Consider the following 16,588-nt stretch of genomic DNA (forward strand, 5'->3'; position numbering starts at 1 on the left):
AGTCCATGGAGTTCTCCAGGCCAGAATACTGGAGTGGGTAGCCTTTCCCTTCTCCAGGGGTTCTTCCCAACCCAGGAATCGAACCCAGGTCTGCATTGCAGGCGGATTCTGTACCAGCTGAGCCACAAGGGAAGCCTGAGGTGAGAGTAGACAGCTGTGTTAAATGGTACGAGAGAGAAATAACACCTGAAGGTTGTCCAGTGAATGGCTGATACATAGAACATTTAAGGCCTATTGAAGAACACCTACTTTAAATTATGCCACTTGTCTTTTTCCAATAAGCCAGCATGTCTTAGTTTCTCCACTGCAGGCAAAAATACAACCTTCCTTTGAGTCCTGAGCAAAAATTCGCAACAACTTCTCTTTGACTAGGGAGTTAAACAAGTTCCTCAGTCTGCTGTTCAATGATCTGTACAACGTGGCCCCAAACCAACCTTCTATCTTCTTTTCCCACTGGTTTCCTAAAGACATTTAATTTTCCTTCCAACTGAATTTCTTGCTGCTCTTTAAATAAAATCACAGTATTCTATGCTTTTATTTGTATGCTAGTTATAGTACAGTTCATACAGAGTACGAATCCTGCCTCATAATTATCTGTATAATTATATAATTATAAAATCTCAGAATAATAAAGAACCCTCACAAGTCATTTCTCTTGCAAGGATTTTGTCCATTTTTTCACTAGTATATGAAAAAGGGAGAAAAAAGTATTTTGGTGAATCTTTCATAAATCTAAATTTATTTGATTCAAAGGACTATCCTTACATTAGAGATTATGTCCCCTTAAGTTTTGTTTTTGGTGTTAAAATTTCCTGTCTTTTACAATATGATGGTGATAATAAAGAGTTTTTCTTTTTAATGTCTAGTACTTGCTAATTTAAAAACTGGTAACTTTATGTCAATCTGCAAAAGTTTTTGAAATTCTTAAAGTCCGTGAAATGTTAAAGTCATGAACCTTTGATCTCCTCTAACCCTTATCTGACCCAGAAATTCACCCTCTAGCAACATTTCTAACAAGTTATGTAAACCTCTGATTGAACATTTCCAGTGCCAGGGAGCTCATCTCCTCCCAAGGTAGCATATTCCATTTTTTTTTACAGCTTTAACTGTGAAAAAGTCCGAGCTCCACTTCAAAAACATGTTTGAGAGCTGCTCTTTTAGAAAACCCCTGTCCTATGCCTTTTCCCTAGTGATCTCTCAAAATATTTCTACATGACACTCTGAAGAAATTGAAGTTTGATAGGAAATCATCGCCTGTGATCCTATTATACAAAAATACTTCAAGATTGGGGCCTTGGAAAATATAATAAAACTCATTCTCTGCAGAAGCAGGAGGATTTATAGGTTTGTGATGAAACATATTATTTTCCTAGGTATTAAATTAGGTATTAATCTGTTCATCAATATTACATTAAAACCTATCAAACCATCCTTTGAAAATTGCCTGAAAGCACTGGGGAAATTATTATATATTATGTTGTTCTACTTTTGCTTTATAGGTTCTCTTATATAATCACTTTAGGAGAAAACCAATCTAAGATTGAAAATTGATAATGCGATTTGATTATATTCGTTTGTAATTTTGTGTTACTTCTTTTTCTAAAGCTGGGGCCTCCACTTTGGTGACCAAGGATATATACGGATGGCAAGAAATAGTGGAAATCACTGTGGGATTGCTAGTTATCCTTCTTACCCAGAAATCTAGAGGACTTCTTTGTTTTATAACAATTCAAGAAAAAAGAACCTCTTTCTCACAATTTAATTTTACCTGCTGTAACAGTAGAAATAAGTATGATATGATCAATATATATTTACTGTACTAACAGAAAATATAGTTTGATTCATCTACTTTTTTTAGCCTTGCAGATCTTGGGGAAAAGTTTGCTAAGTAAATTAATAATGTACAATAGATATAATTGTATGAAAGTTAGTCAGCTGAGACCATCTGTCATGTTTATCACTCTCTTATTTGTCCTTTTAAGTTCCCTAATATGCTGTTGAAACTTGATGGCATATAGATGCTTAATAAATATATATCTTTTCAACTCTGTATCATTACCACATACAATTCTCTTTTATTCTTAAGTAACTATTATAATCTGTTATAAGAATATAAATTGTAATATGCTGGTGATGTGCTATGGCAACTTTATGGAAGAAACTATTAGGTTATTAATGTCCTGAGATTGTATCTTTGCACATAAAAGGATTCAATAAATATTTTAAAATCAGTGATGTCAAAGAAGACAAATGCTAAGGAGACAATCTATTTTCAAGCACTTTGTAAGAATTATTTTATTGATCAACAATAAATATACTAATTCAAATTATTTTTACCTAGTTATTAGCAATTTGGCCAGTACCTTTTGGGGGCAAAAAGTCAACCTGAATAAATAAACAAACTGCATTTCTTTAAAATAATGCATTGTTCATATTTTATCTAATTCAGAGTGATATTCCTCACACCTGCTGTAGATTAAGAGACAGTTCCTGAAGAGGTAGCAGGAACTTTAAATTGTCTAAATTTATGTCTATGACATGAAAAATGGATGGGATGATGTCATCAGTATATCATAAACTGAACTTAAACTAATTTCACTATCTTTGGTTCCCTTGTCACTTTAAAAAACAAGAATTGCTTACTATAAAAAAACATGGTAGTAACTAAAGCTGAAACTCCAGTACTTTGACCACCTAATGCGAAGAGTTGACTCATTGGAAAAGACTGTGATGCTGGGAGGGATTGGGGGCAGGAGGAGAAGGGGACGACAGAGGATGAGATGGCTGGATGGCATCACTGACTCGATGGGTGTGAGTCTAAGTGAACTCCGGGAGTTGGTGATGGACAGGGAGGCCTGGCGTGCTGCGATTCACGGGGTCGCAAAGAGTCAGACATGACTGAGCGACTGAACAGAACTGAACTGAACTGAACATATGACTATCATCAAAACCATAGAAAAACATTGTAGTTAAAAAGTATTTAGTTGATAGCACTTCCCTGGTAATCCAGTGGCTAAGACTCTGAGCTCCCAATGTAGGGGCCCTGGGTTCGATTTCTGGTCGGAAAACTAGATCCCACATGCCACAAGTAAGACCCTGCCCAGACAAATAAATAAATAAATATTTTCTTTAAGTATTTTTAAATTTTTATTTTGCCCACAATTTTTCAAGCACTGTAAATGGAACAAAAACATAGGTTCTTAATCTTTGTCATTTGATTAAATCTATGGGTACCTTCTCAAAAAAATGTTTTTAAATCCTTAAAATAAAATTCATAGGATTACAAAGGATACTGATTATATTAAAATATAGTTCTTAAAATTTTTGAATATAAATTTGTGCTATAGAAATAAACATGCTTCTTTTAAAATGCATTAAATAACAAGAGCCCATGACTACCTTAATTTTGAAATAATGACAAATGTAAATGATATTTGAAGGTATCTGAAAAAAACTGTAATGTGGTATAGAAATACCTGAGTTTACTTTTGGTGAAAGAATTACAAGTATTATTATTACTGTGGTTTATGGACTATGTTCAGAATTGAAGGAAATGTTTCAGTTAGAGATTACTGAAAATAAAGGTATCATTTTTTTCCCCATAAAAATCCACAAATTTTCTGAATTCTATCGATAGATCTTTTAGGAATCTGTGGATCCCAGGTGAAGAACCTCTGAACTAGTAAGTAGAATAATGAAATATATAACAAAAATCTTTATTGTATGTCTAACACAAAGGGTAATTTTCAGCCATAAGTAATTTTAAACTTACAGAAATAAAGAGCCTTTTTTAAAAAATAAAAAGTTTACACAAAAGAAAGTTTAAATCAAAAAAGAAATTAAAAATATTCTGGAAGCTGTATATAGGGTGATGTGAAGAAAATAAAAAGGATAGTAGCTAGAAAATACCTTAGTAAGTATACACGTGTGGTGATAAAAGTGAAAGTGAAAGTTGCTCAGTCATGTCCAACTGTTTGTGAGTCTATGGATTGTCCTTGGAATTCTCCATCCCAGAATACTGCATTGGGCAGCCTTTCCCTTCTCCAGGGGATCTTCCCAACCCAGGGATCAAACCCAGGTCTCCTACATTGCAAGTGGATCCTTTACCAGCTGAGCCACAAGGGAAACCATAAGGAAAGCCCAAGAAGACTGTAGTGGGTAGCCTATCCCTTCTCCAGGGGATCTTCCCAACCCAGGAATCAAACCAGGGTCTCCCGCGTTGCAGGTGGATTCTTTATCAACTGAATTATGAAGGAAGCCTGTGGTGATAAAACCCTGGACAAATTTAGTAACTGTGAAAAAAGGAAAAAATTAGAAACAAATCGAGAACAAAGAGCACATCTAGGATTTAAATGGATAATAAAGGTAAAGAAACAAGAGGATTTAAACATTCCAGAACTAGGAATCCACTGAATAATGCCGTTAATATAAGAAAGGGGCTCCCCAGTGGCTCAGTGGTAAAGAATCTACCTGCCAATGCAAGAGACATGAGTTTGATCCCTGGTCCAGGACTATCCCACATGCCACAGAGCAAGAAACCCTGTGTGCCATAACTACTGAGCTGCATTGTAGAGCCCGGAAATCAGAACTACTGAGCCCATGTGCTACAACCACTGAATCCCTGCAGAGAGCCATGCTCGACAACAAGAGAAGCCACCACAATAAGAAGCTGGCACACCACAAGGAAGAGTAGCCCCACTCATGCAACTAGAGAAAAGCCCGTATGGCAACGAAGATTCAGCACAGCCAAGAATCAACAAATAAAAATTATTTGTAAAAATATGACAAAAATATAAAGACAGACATTATTTCTTTGAACAGAATTATCCTTTTCTTACTCTTCTCTAGATGAGAATCTTGTTGATGCTTCATATACACGTTTACACTCTAACTTACATGTCTATCTTTAAAAACAAATATAAAAGCAGCCCTTAAGCTATACAATTATTCAAGATGAATCAATGTATCTTTGCTGATGCCTCCCACCCCACTACCAATCTTTAATTCATCCTCCTACTAGCCAGAGTGAGCCTTTGAACATGCAAATTAGATAATATCGTTTCCAATTGTAATCATTTATATCTCCCATTACACCTGAAAGGAGGCACAAATTTCTTAATACGGACTATTCAATTCTGCATATCCTGGCTTACTTTTCTCATCTGGAGACAGTTTTATATATTTGCTATGCTTTTATCATAGTGGCCTTCCTTCAGTTTCTGAAGCACTTTCTGCTTTAGGGCCTTTGCAAGTATTATTTTCTCTGCCCAAAATACTTCTCCATACCCCTTTTCTGGTTGTAACTCAAAAGACATGTCCTCAGAGAGATCTTCCATGACCCTCCTTCCTATCTAAATTAAGCTTCTCTACTCTTGACTTTCTCCTTGAATTCAGTGCTTTTCTGACATAACACTTACATCAAATTGTAATTATGTATATATTGATGTATGTTTCTCAAGAGGCAGGTCAGGTGGTCTTATATTCCCATCTCTTTCAGAATTTTCCACAGTTTATTGTGATCCACACAGTCAAAGGCTTTGGCATAATCAATAAAGCAGAAATAGATGTTTTTCTGGAACTCTCTTGCTTTTTTCATGATCCAGCGGATGTTGGCAATTTGATCTCTGGTTCCTCTGCCTTTTCTAAAACCAGCTTGAGCATCTGGAAGTTCATGGTTCACGTATTGCTGAAGCCTGGCTTGGAGAATTTTGAGCATTACTTTACTAGCATGTGAGATGAGTGGAATTGTGCGGCAGTTTGAGCATTCTTTGGCATTGCCTTTCTTTGGGATTGGAATGAAAACGGACCTTTTCCAGTCCTGTGGCCACTGCTGAGTTTTCCAAATTTGCTGGCATCTTGAGTGGAGCACTTTCACAGCATCATCTTTCAGGATTTGAAATAGCTCAACTGGAATTCCATCACCTCCACTAGCTTTGTTCGTAGTGATGCTTTCTAAGGCCCACTTGACTTCACATTCCAGGATGTCTGGCTCTAGGGGAGAGATCACACCATTGTGATTATCTGGGTTGTGAAGATCTTTTTTGTACAGTTCTTCTGTGTATTCTTGCCACCTCTTCTTAATATCTTCTGCTTCTGTTAGGTCCCTACCATTTCTGTCGTTTATTGAGCCCATCTTTGCATGAAATTTTCCCTTGCTATCTCTAATTTTCTTGAAGAGATCTCTGCTGCTAAGTCACTTCAGTCGTGTCCGACTCTGTGCCACCCCATAGACAGCAGCCCACCAGGCTCCCCCATCCCTGGGATTCTCTAGGCAAGAACACTGGAGTGGGTTGCCAATTCCTTCACCAGTGCCTCTAGTCTTTCCCATTCTGCTGTTTTCCTCTATTTCCTTTCATTGATCGCTGAGGAAGGCTTTCTTATCTCTCCTTGCTATTCTTTGGAACTCTGCATTCAATGCTTCTATCTTTCCTTTTCTGCTTTGGTTTTCACTTCTCTTCTTTTCACAGCTATTTGTAAGGCCTCCTCAGACAGCCATTGTGCTTTTTTGCATTTCTTTTTCTTGGGGATGGTCTTGATCCCTGTCTCCTGTACAATGTCATGAACCTCCGTCCATAGTTCATCAGGCACTCTGTCTATCAGATCTAGTCCCTTAAATCTATTTCTCACATCCACTGTATAATCATAAGGGCAGGTCAGGAAGCAACAGTTAGAACTGGATATGGAACAACAGACTGGTTCCAAATAGGAAAAGGAATATGTCTAGGCTGTATATTGTCACCCTGCTTATTTAACTTATATGCAGAGTGCATCATGAGAAATGCTGGGCTGGAAAAAGCACAAGCTGGAATCAAGATTGCCGGGAGAAATATCAATAACCTCAGATACGCAGATGACACCACCCTTATGGAAGAAAGTGAAGAGGAACTAAAAAGCCTCTTGATGAAAGTGAAAGTGGAGAGTGAAAAAGTTGGCTTAAAGCTCAACATCCAGAAAACGAAGATCATGGCATCTGGTCCAATCACTTCATGGGAAATAGATGGGGAAACAGTGGAAACAGTGTCATACTTTATTTTGGGGGGCTCCAAAATCACTGCAGATGGTGATTGCAGCCATGAAATCAAAAGACGCTTACTCCTTGGAAGGAAAGTTACGACCAACCTAGAGAGCATATTCAGAAGCAGACACATTAGGCTATGGTTTTTCCAGTGGTCATGTATGGATGTGAGAGTTGGACTGTGAAGGAAGCTGAGCGCCGAAGAATTGATGCTTTTGAACTGTGGTGTTGGAGAAGACTCTTGAGAGTCCCTTGGACTGCAAGGAGATCCAACCAGTCCATTCTGAAGGAGATCAGCCCTGGGATTTCTTTGGAAGGATTGATGCTGGAGCTGAAACTCCAGTACTTTGGCCACCTCATTCGAAGAGTTGACTCATTGGAAAAGACCCTGATGCTGGGAGGCACTGGGAGCAGGAAGAGAAGGGGGCGACAGAGGATGAGATGGCTGGATGGCGTCACCAACTCAATGGACATGAGTTTGGGTAAACTCTGGGAGTTGGTGATAGACAGGGAGGCCTGGTGTGCTGTGATTCATGGCGTCACAGAGTCGGACATGACTGAGCGACTGAACTGAACTGAACTGATATATGTTTATTCATATAACATCTCTCTCCTTCATTAGATTGTAAGGTCAAGGAGGGCAGAAATCATGACACTTTGTACCTAGACCCTAGCATAGTACCTGCCTTGATGTAGTCAGTCACTGTTTGTTGAAAGAAAGAATGAATGAATGATGAATGAATACAAAAGAATGACTGGCACATTGTAAGTGTTAGAAGTAAAAATATGCCCTAGTTCCTTCACAATAATGAACTCCAACACTTTGAGAAACTATTTTAGAACTCTTGTTAAAAATTTAAAGAATCCACTATTCAAAACTTAATGTTCAGTAGAGCTAATACACGGAGAAGGCAATGGCACCCCACTCCAGTACTCTTCCCTGGAAAATCCCATGGGCGGAGGAGCCTGGTAGGCTGCAGTTCATGGGGTCGCTAAGAGTTGCTAAGACTGAGCGACTTCACTTTCACTTTTCACTTTCATGCATTGGAGAAGGAAATGGCAACCCACTCCAGTGTTCTTGCCTGGAGAATCCCAGGGATGGGGGAGCCTGGTGGGCTGCTGTCTATGGGGTCACACAGAGTTGGACACGACTGAAGCAACTTAGCAGCAGCAGCAGCAGCAGAGCTAATACATTCACATGGGGCTTCCCTGGTGGCTCAGATGGTAAAGAATCTGCCAGTAATGCAGGAGACCCAGGTTCTATCCCTGGGTCAGGAAGATTCCTTGAAGAAGGGCATAACTACCTACTCCAGTATTCTTGCCTGGAGAATCCCATGGACAGAGGGTAGAGCCTAGTGGGTACAGTCCACAGGGTCACAAAAAGCCCGTCACAAAGAGTGACTAACACACACTATATATTCACATGTCTCAAAAATCAGCAAGTATTGTGGGATGGGGGAATATTTTCCCTACTATCTTTCTAGTTTCTCCAGCCAGAGCCCTGTAAATTGGATTGACAAAAGGCAGATAAACAAGAAAAAGCATACAAATTTAAGTTTATTTGACATGGGAGCCTTCAAAAGGATTTAAAGACTGGAAGAAACAGTTAAACTTGGGTGTTTTTATACTAGGTTTGATGAAGAGTGGGAAGTCCTGGAAAAATGTGGTAGGACAAAAAAGAATGAGCTAAGGGGTGGTAAACTGGGGGAAACTCAGCAAGTTCTGCGAAGTTCAGAAACATTCAGGAGCATCCCTTGTCTTGAAGATAAGGCTGCTCCTTTCTTCCAGGTATAGAGAGGGCACCACTCACATGAGGGTCTTATGATCTGCTTCAGAATGGGGAGGGGGCGACACAGAATCCTTCCAGCACCTGCTGTTTCTATGAATTGTTTGAGGGGGAAAGGGACAGGAATTCCACACTTGCCATTCTTTGAATTCCTTCAGCTTAAAATACTCCCTGGTGGCTGAGACGACAGTAAAGCATCTGCCCACAATGTGGGAGAACTGGGTTCGATCCCTGGGTTGGGAAGATCCCCTGGAGAAGGAAATGGCAACCCACTCCAGTACTCTTGCCTAGAAAATTCCATGGATGGAGGAGCCTGGTGGGCTACAGTCCATGGGGTCGCAAAGAATTGGACACGACTGAGCAACTTCACTTCACTTCAAAATATTCAATATATCAAAGTGCCATATTTTGGGTAATGTGTTCTGAACCCTATAAGTGTATAACAGTCAATTCTCATTATTTTTTAGTAGTGACCAGCAAATAATATCATGAACAAGGAATTATCAAATACTGAACTACTGTTTTAAGGGAAATGCAGGGTTAGTTTTGGAGAAGGCAATGACAACCCACTCCAGTACTCTTGCCTGGAAAATCCAATGGATGGAGGAGTCTGGTAGGCTGCATTCCATGGGGTGACGAAGAGTCGGGCATAACTGAGTGACTTCACTTTCACTTTTCACTTTCATGCATTGGAGAAGGAAATGGCAACCCACTCCAGTATTCTTGCCTGGAGAATCCCAGGGACAGAGGAGCCTAGTGGGCTGCCGTCTATGGGGTTGCACAGAGTCAGACATGACTGAAGCGACTTAGCAGCAGCAGCAGCAGGGTTAGTTTCCTATAAGACCCTGGTCACAGCATTTTAATCAACTGATTGATACATAACCTTCTTCTATGTATGATTCTGCTTAAAGACATCTTATTTAATATAATTTGTTGATTCATTAATATTGAATTTTCAGCTAGCAGCACTATAACTCATGCCTAGACAAATCCACTTGTATTTCCTCTTTAAGGCACATAACAACTTTCTCATGTTTAGGAACACTTAACGCAACAAGCACTATCTATTTTAAGCAGCAAAATCACCTCGCTTCTAGAAAAGACACAAAAAGGAAAAAAAAAAAAAAATAGAGTAAAAGGTACTAAAAAGACTTCAAAAAAAGTACTTATGTACCATAGGAGAGCTTAAACAAGGAGACAGAACACAAACTTGTCCAAAGAGAAAAAGTCAATATAAGTCAGCACCTGGATAAGAAGTCAGCTAAGTAGATATGGTCATAAAACTAACATATCACATCCATTCTCCTAAGGATTCATTTATATTTACTTGTAAGTCATTTGTTCTCCCATAAGTTCCCCTCTGTCTCTCTCTATCCCCTATTAAGATGGCATATGAACTTCACATTCTAACCACATCCTTGAGTCACATTTCTTTATGAATTCCCATACAAATATATATAATTAAATCTGTGGGTTGTTTTTTTTTTCTATTGCCAATCAGATTGTTGTCAGCTTAATTTTCAGACCCCAAGTATTAGACTAAGAGGGTAGAGGAAAAGTTTTCCTTCCCTAACAATTTCAAATAACAAATAAATTGTAAAAATTGATCAGTAGAATATAGATATGTGTATGTTGGCAGTGCTTGTGTAATATAATTAAGAATTTATCAATTTCTAGACAGCAAGAATACACAGAAGAACTGTACAAAAAAGATCTTCACAACCCAGATAATCACAATGGTGTGATCACTCACCTAGAGCCAGATATCCTGGAATGTGAAGTCAAGTGGGCCTTAGAAAGCATCACTACAAACAAAGCTAGTGGAGGTGATGGAATTCCAGTTGAGCTATTTCAAATCCTGAAAGATGATGCTGTGAAAGTGCTCCACTCAAGATGCCAGCAAATTTGGAAAACTCAGCAGTGGCCACAGGACTGGAAAAGGTCAGTTTTCATTCCAATCCCAAAGAAAGGCAATGCCAAAGAATGCTCAAACTACCACACAATTGCATTCATCTCACACGCTAGTAAAGTAATGCTCAAAATTCTCCAAGCCAGGCTTCAGCAATACGTGAACCATGAACTTCCAGATGTTCAAGCTGGTTTTAGAAAAGGCAGAGGAACCAGAGATCAAATTGCCAACATCCGCTGGATCATGGAAAAAGCAAGAGAGTTCCAGAAAAACATCTATTTCTGCCTTATTGACTATGCCAAAGCCTTTGACTGTGTGGATCACAATAAACTGTGGAAAATTCTGAAAGAGATGGGAGTACCAGACCACCTGACCTGCCTCTTGAGAAATCTGTATGCAGGTCAGGAAGCAACAGTTAGAACTGGACATGGAACAACAGACTGGTTCCAAATAGGAAAAGGAGTATGTCAAGGCTGTATATTGTCACCCTGCTTATTTAACTTATATGCAGAGTACATCATGAGAAACGCTGGGCTGGAAGAAGCACAAGCTGGAATCAAGATTGCCGGAAGAAATATCAAGAACCTCAGATACGCAGATGACACCACCTTTATGGCAGAAAGTGAAGAGGAACTAAAACGCCTCTTGATGAAGGTGAAAGAGGAGAGTCAAAAAGTTGGCTTAAAACTCAACATTCAGAAAACGAAGATCATGGAATCTGGTCCCATCACTTCATGAGAAATAGATGGGGAAACAGTGGAAACAGTGTCGGACTTTATTTTTTGGGGCTCCAAAATCACTGCAGATGGTGACTGCAGCCATGAAATTAAGAGACACTTACTCCTTGGAAGAAAAGTTATGACCAACCTAGATAGCATATTGAAAAGCAGAGACATTACTTTGCCAATAAAGGTCCATCTAGTCAAGGCTATGGTTTTTCCAGTGGTCATGTATGGATGTGAGAGTTGGACTGTGAAGAAAGCTGAGCGCCAAAGAATTAATGCTTTTGAAGTGTGGTGTTGGAGAAGACTCTTGAGAGTCCCTTGGACTGCAAGGAGATCCAACCAGTCCATTCTGAAGGAGATCAGCCCTGGGATTTCTTTGGAAGGAATGATGCTAAAGCTGAAACTCCAGTACTTTGGCCACCTCATTCAAAGAGTTGACTCATTGGAAAAGACTCTGATGCTAGGAGGGATTGGGGGCAGGAGGAGAAGGGGACGACAGAGGATGAGATGGCTGGATGGCATCACTGACTCGATGGACATGAGTCTGAGTGAACTCCGGGAGTTGGTGATGGACAGGGAGGCCTGGCGTGCTGCGATTCATGGGGTCGCAAAGAGTCGGACATGGCTGAGCGACTGAACTGAACTGAACTGAACTGAGACAGCAAAAATGCTGTGTATCCTGGAGTACCTAACAGCTATTATTAAACAATTCAGAGGCATAAGCAAAATGGTACTATGATTAACACTATGCATAGTTGAAGATTGTTTGTTTTATGGTGAGTATCTGTAAAAGCTGAACTTCTTAGTCTCAATTAACATTTTAAAAAGCAGTAATAGAGTGCTCGCTTTGGCAGCACATATACTACAAATGGGACCTAATTAACCTTAAAAGCTTCTGCACATCAAAGGAAACTATTAGCAAGGTGAAAAGACAGCCTTCAGAATGGGAGAAGATAATAGCAAATGAAGCAACTGACAACTAATCTCGAGAATATACAAGCAACTCCTACAGCTCAACTCCAGAAAAATAAATGACCCAATCAAAAAATGGGCCAAAGAACTAAATAGACATTTCTCCAAAGAAGACATACAGATGGCTAACAAACACATGAAAAGATGCTCAACATCACTCATTATCAGAGAAATGCAAATCAAAACCACTATGAGGTACCATTTCACACCAGTCAGAATGGCTGCGATCCAAAAGTCGACAAGTAATAAATGCTGGAGAGGGTGTGGAGAAAAGGGAACCCTCTTACACTGTTGGTGGGAATGCAAGCTAGTACAGCCACTATGGAGAACAGTGTGGAGATTCCTTAAAAAACTGGAAATAGACCTGCCTTATGATCCAGCAATTCCACTGCTGGGCATACACACTGAGGAAACCAGAAGGGAAAGAGACACGAGTACCCCAATGTTCATCGCAGCACTGTTTATAATAGCCAGGACATGGAAGCAACCTAGATGTCCATCAGCAGATGAATGGATAAGAAAGCTGTGGTACATATACACAATGGAGTATTACTCAGCCATTAAAAAGAATACATTTGAATCAGTTCTAATGAGGTGGATGAAACTGGAGCCTATTATACAGAGTGAAGTAAGCCAGAAAGAAAAACACCAATACAGTATACTAACGCATATATATGGAATTTAGAAAGACGGTAACAATAACCCTGTGTACGAGACAGCAAAAGAGACACTGATGTATAGAACAGTCTTATGGACTCTGTGGGAGAGGGAGAGGGTAGGAAGATTTGGGAGAATGGCATTGAAACATGTAAAATATCATGTATGAAATGAGTTGCCAGTCCAGGTTCGATGCACGATACTGGATGCTTGGGGCTGGTGCACTGGGACGACCCAGAGGGAGGGAATGGGGAGGGAGGAGGGAGGAGGGTTCAGAATGGGGAACACGTGTATACCTGTGGTGGATTCATTTTGATATTTGGCAAAACTAATACAGTTATGTAAAGTCTAAAAATAAAAAAAAAGAAAAAAAAGAAAAAAAAAAGCAGTAATAGATTTATCAAGAGCCTCACTTTAAGCTCAGTTTTATCAATAGTTTCATCAAGAGCCTTTTGATGAAAGTGAAAGAGGAGAGTGAAAAAATAGGCTTAAAACTCAGCATTCAAAAAACTAAGATTATGGCATCCAGTCCCATCACTACATGGCAAATAGATGGGGAAACAATGGAAACAGTGAGAGACTTTATTTTCTTGGGCTCCAAAATCAGTGCAGATGGTGACTGCATCCATGAAATTAAAAGATTCTTACTCCTTGGAAGGAAAGCTATGACCAACCTAGACAGTATATTAAAAAGCAGAGACATTACTTTGCCAACAAAAGTCCGACGGGTAGTCAAGGCTATAGTTTTTCCAGTAGTCACGTATGGATGTGAGAGTTGGACCATAAAGAAAGCTGAGTGCTGAATTGATGCCTTTGAACTGTGGTGTTGGAGAAGACTCTTGAAAGTCGCTTGGACTGCAAGATCAAACCAGTCAATCCTAAAGGAAATCAGTCCTGAATATTCATTGGAAGGGCTGATGCTGAAGCTGAAACTCCAATACTTTGGCCACCTGATGCAAAGAACTGACTCATTGGAAAAGACCCTGATGCTGGGAAAGATTGAAGGCAGGAGGAGAAGGGGACAACAGAGGATGAGATGGTTGGATGGCATCACCAACTCAATGGACATTAGTTTGAGTACGTTCCAGGAGTTGGTGATGGACAGGAAGCCTGGGGTGCTGCAGCCCATGGGGTCACAAAGAGTCAGACACAACTGAGTTACTGAACTGAACTGACTGAATAGTTTTACGTCAGTTATAATTATTTTAGTTTTTTCTAGTATTTACCTTCTGATAGATTTGTATTGCTATTTTTCACTTATCAATTTTAAATGGTATCTATATGCTTATTATTATGGCAGTTGATATTTTAGATCTCTTGCACCAACACCAGCCATTTCTCCACTTTCATCCTCAGAACAGAGTCACTGATACAGTTGGTTAAACCAGTAGTTAGATATTGCATTGAAGGAGTTCAGTGTGCCAAACCTAAATGTGCCATTCTGGTGTATTGACTATTTTGAGTTAAAGGCACTTGAAAAACAGTGACTGCACAAAGGACATTCTGATCTTCCTTCTTTTTCTTAAAAGCAGGAGATCAAATTCCCATAGGAAAGATGTCTTTTCTCTACCAGAAGGAAAGAAACATTCTTTATCAAGGACATGCTGAAATAAATCTGTACAAACTTTGTTTAAATAACCCTCACCTTCCTAGTCACTTCTCTACTCATTTAACTATCCCAATGCAACCCCCCTTTGCCTAGTCACATTTTCACAATTTTACTACTTGTCAAATCAATATATAAGCATTCAACTCTGCTTTTTTGGGTCCTCACTTTTCTTGTGAAGACTCCCATGTACCTGTAAAAAACATATAATTAAAACTTGTATGTTTTCTGCTGTTAATCTGCCTTCTGTCAGTTTAATTCATAGGCCCAGCCAGAAACTCTAACAAGGTAGAGGAGAAATTATTCCTCCCCTACAGCATTGTTATAATTCTATCATTCACAGATGAGCTATTTACTTTTTCACATTTTTTTTGTTTTTTTTTTGTATAGTTGTTAATGACTCAAAAATAAATTTAATATGAAGCACTGTATCATAGGGCTTTCCATGTGGTGCTAGTGGTAAAGAACCTGCCTGTCAATGCAGGAGATGTGAGACTCAGTTTCAATCCCTGGGTGGAGAAGATCCCCTGGAGGAAGGCACAGCAACCCACTCCAGTATTCTTGCTTGGAGAATCCCATGGACAGAGGAGCCTGTCAGGCTACTGTCCATAGGGTCTCACAAAGTCAGACACAACTGAAGCGATTTAGCACGCACGCACTGTGTCATAGTTAATATGTCATCATTAGATGGTCTAGTGACTGCCCATCTGCCAGCACTGAAATTACTTGTGAGCTCATCTCAGGAAACCAATTTTACCCTAAAATAGAGTAGTACTTGTGTTATCCTCACAAAATTCTTGGAAGAAGCAACATAAAGTAACAGAAAGATGAGGTAATGAATGTGAAAGCTCTTTGTAAACTGTTGACCTGAAACAGACTGCCAGATATTTTTCCAGCAAGATCAGATCAGATCAGATCAGTTGCTCAGTCGTGTCCGACTCTTTGCGACCCCATGAATCGCAGCACGCCAGGCCTCCCTGTCCATCACCAACTCCCGGAGTTCACTCAGACTCACATCCATCGAGTCAGTGATGCCATCCAGCCATCTCATCCTCTGTCGTCCCCTTCTCCTCCTTCCCCTAATCCCTCCCAGCATCAGAGTCTTTTCCAATGAGTCAACTCTTTGCATGACGTGGCCAAAGTACTGGAGTTTCAGCTTTAGCACCATTCCTTCCAAGATGGGTTGATTTGGGATCAGCAGAAAATTGCAATTCCAATGGTTTGCAACCAGGGCCAGCCATGTGCAAGTCCTTAAGTAGCATAGGGAGGAGAATGCTTTTACAGAGAAAAACCAGAAGTTGGGATGGCCACGGTAAACAAAGATTCTATGACTTTTCATTGGCTGAATCCACGTAAGGAAAGAAGTGAAGTCCTTCTTCCTATTGACCTCTGCTGTCTCTCAGGGCATGAGAACTCTCCATTCTGATCGCCCAACTTCATTTAAGTGAGGCTTCTGTTAATTGTTTACAAAACATTACGTGTAAGGGAAATAAAAAGCAAAATAATCAGACCAGGGGATTTTCACTATTTTTGACAGTGAAAACAGAGTTCTAGTCTTCATTTCTCTCTGAATTGACTGTGAGAAAATCTTTTCATATCTAGGGTGGCTATTTTCTAACTGGTAAGGCAGGTAGACCTACCAAAAACTATGAATTACTAATATATGTCTACACTACTGACACTACTTGGATACATGCTGCTAAGTCGCTTCAGTCGTGTCTGACTCTGTGCGACCCCAGAGACGGCAGCCCACCAGGCTCCCCCGTCCCTGGGATTCTCCAGGCAAGAACGCTGGAGTGGGTTGCCATTTCCTTCTCCAATGCATAAAAGTGAAAAGTGAAAGTGAAGTCGCTCAGTCGTGTCCGACTATTAGCGAAAGATATATATAACAATCTGCAAACTAAGTTTGTATTACTAG

General features: G+C 39.8%; 1 protein-coding gene across 3 annotated transcripts in view; it reads left to right on the forward strand.

Annotated features, from left to right (window-relative positions):
- The window catches only part of CTSS (cathepsin S), a 41,640-nt gene that overhangs the window by 22,593 nt on the left and 2,459 nt on the right, over positions 1–16,588 (forward strand). For 2 of the 3 annotated variants that reach the window (XM_055584397.1, XM_055584396.1), the window contains one exon: positions 1,606–2,464. The exons of the other annotated variant lie outside the window; for it this stretch is intronic. In XM_055584397.1, coding sequence (XP_055440372.1) covers positions 1,606–1,705 — 100 coding nt within the window. In that variant the 3' untranslated portion in view covers positions 1,706–2,464. Of the gene's footprint in view, positions 1–1,605; positions 2,465–16,588 lie in introns of those variants that run through there. 3 annotated transcript variants of the gene reach the window in all.

The sequence above is a fragment of the Bubalus kerabau genome, chromosome 6 (assembly GCF_029407905.1).
Source record: "Bubalus kerabau isolate K-KA32 ecotype Philippines breed swamp buffalo chromosome 6, PCC_UOA_SB_1v2, whole genome shotgun sequence".
Taxonomy (NCBI): domain Eukaryota; kingdom Metazoa; phylum Chordata; class Mammalia; order Artiodactyla; family Bovidae; genus Bubalus; species Bubalus kerabau.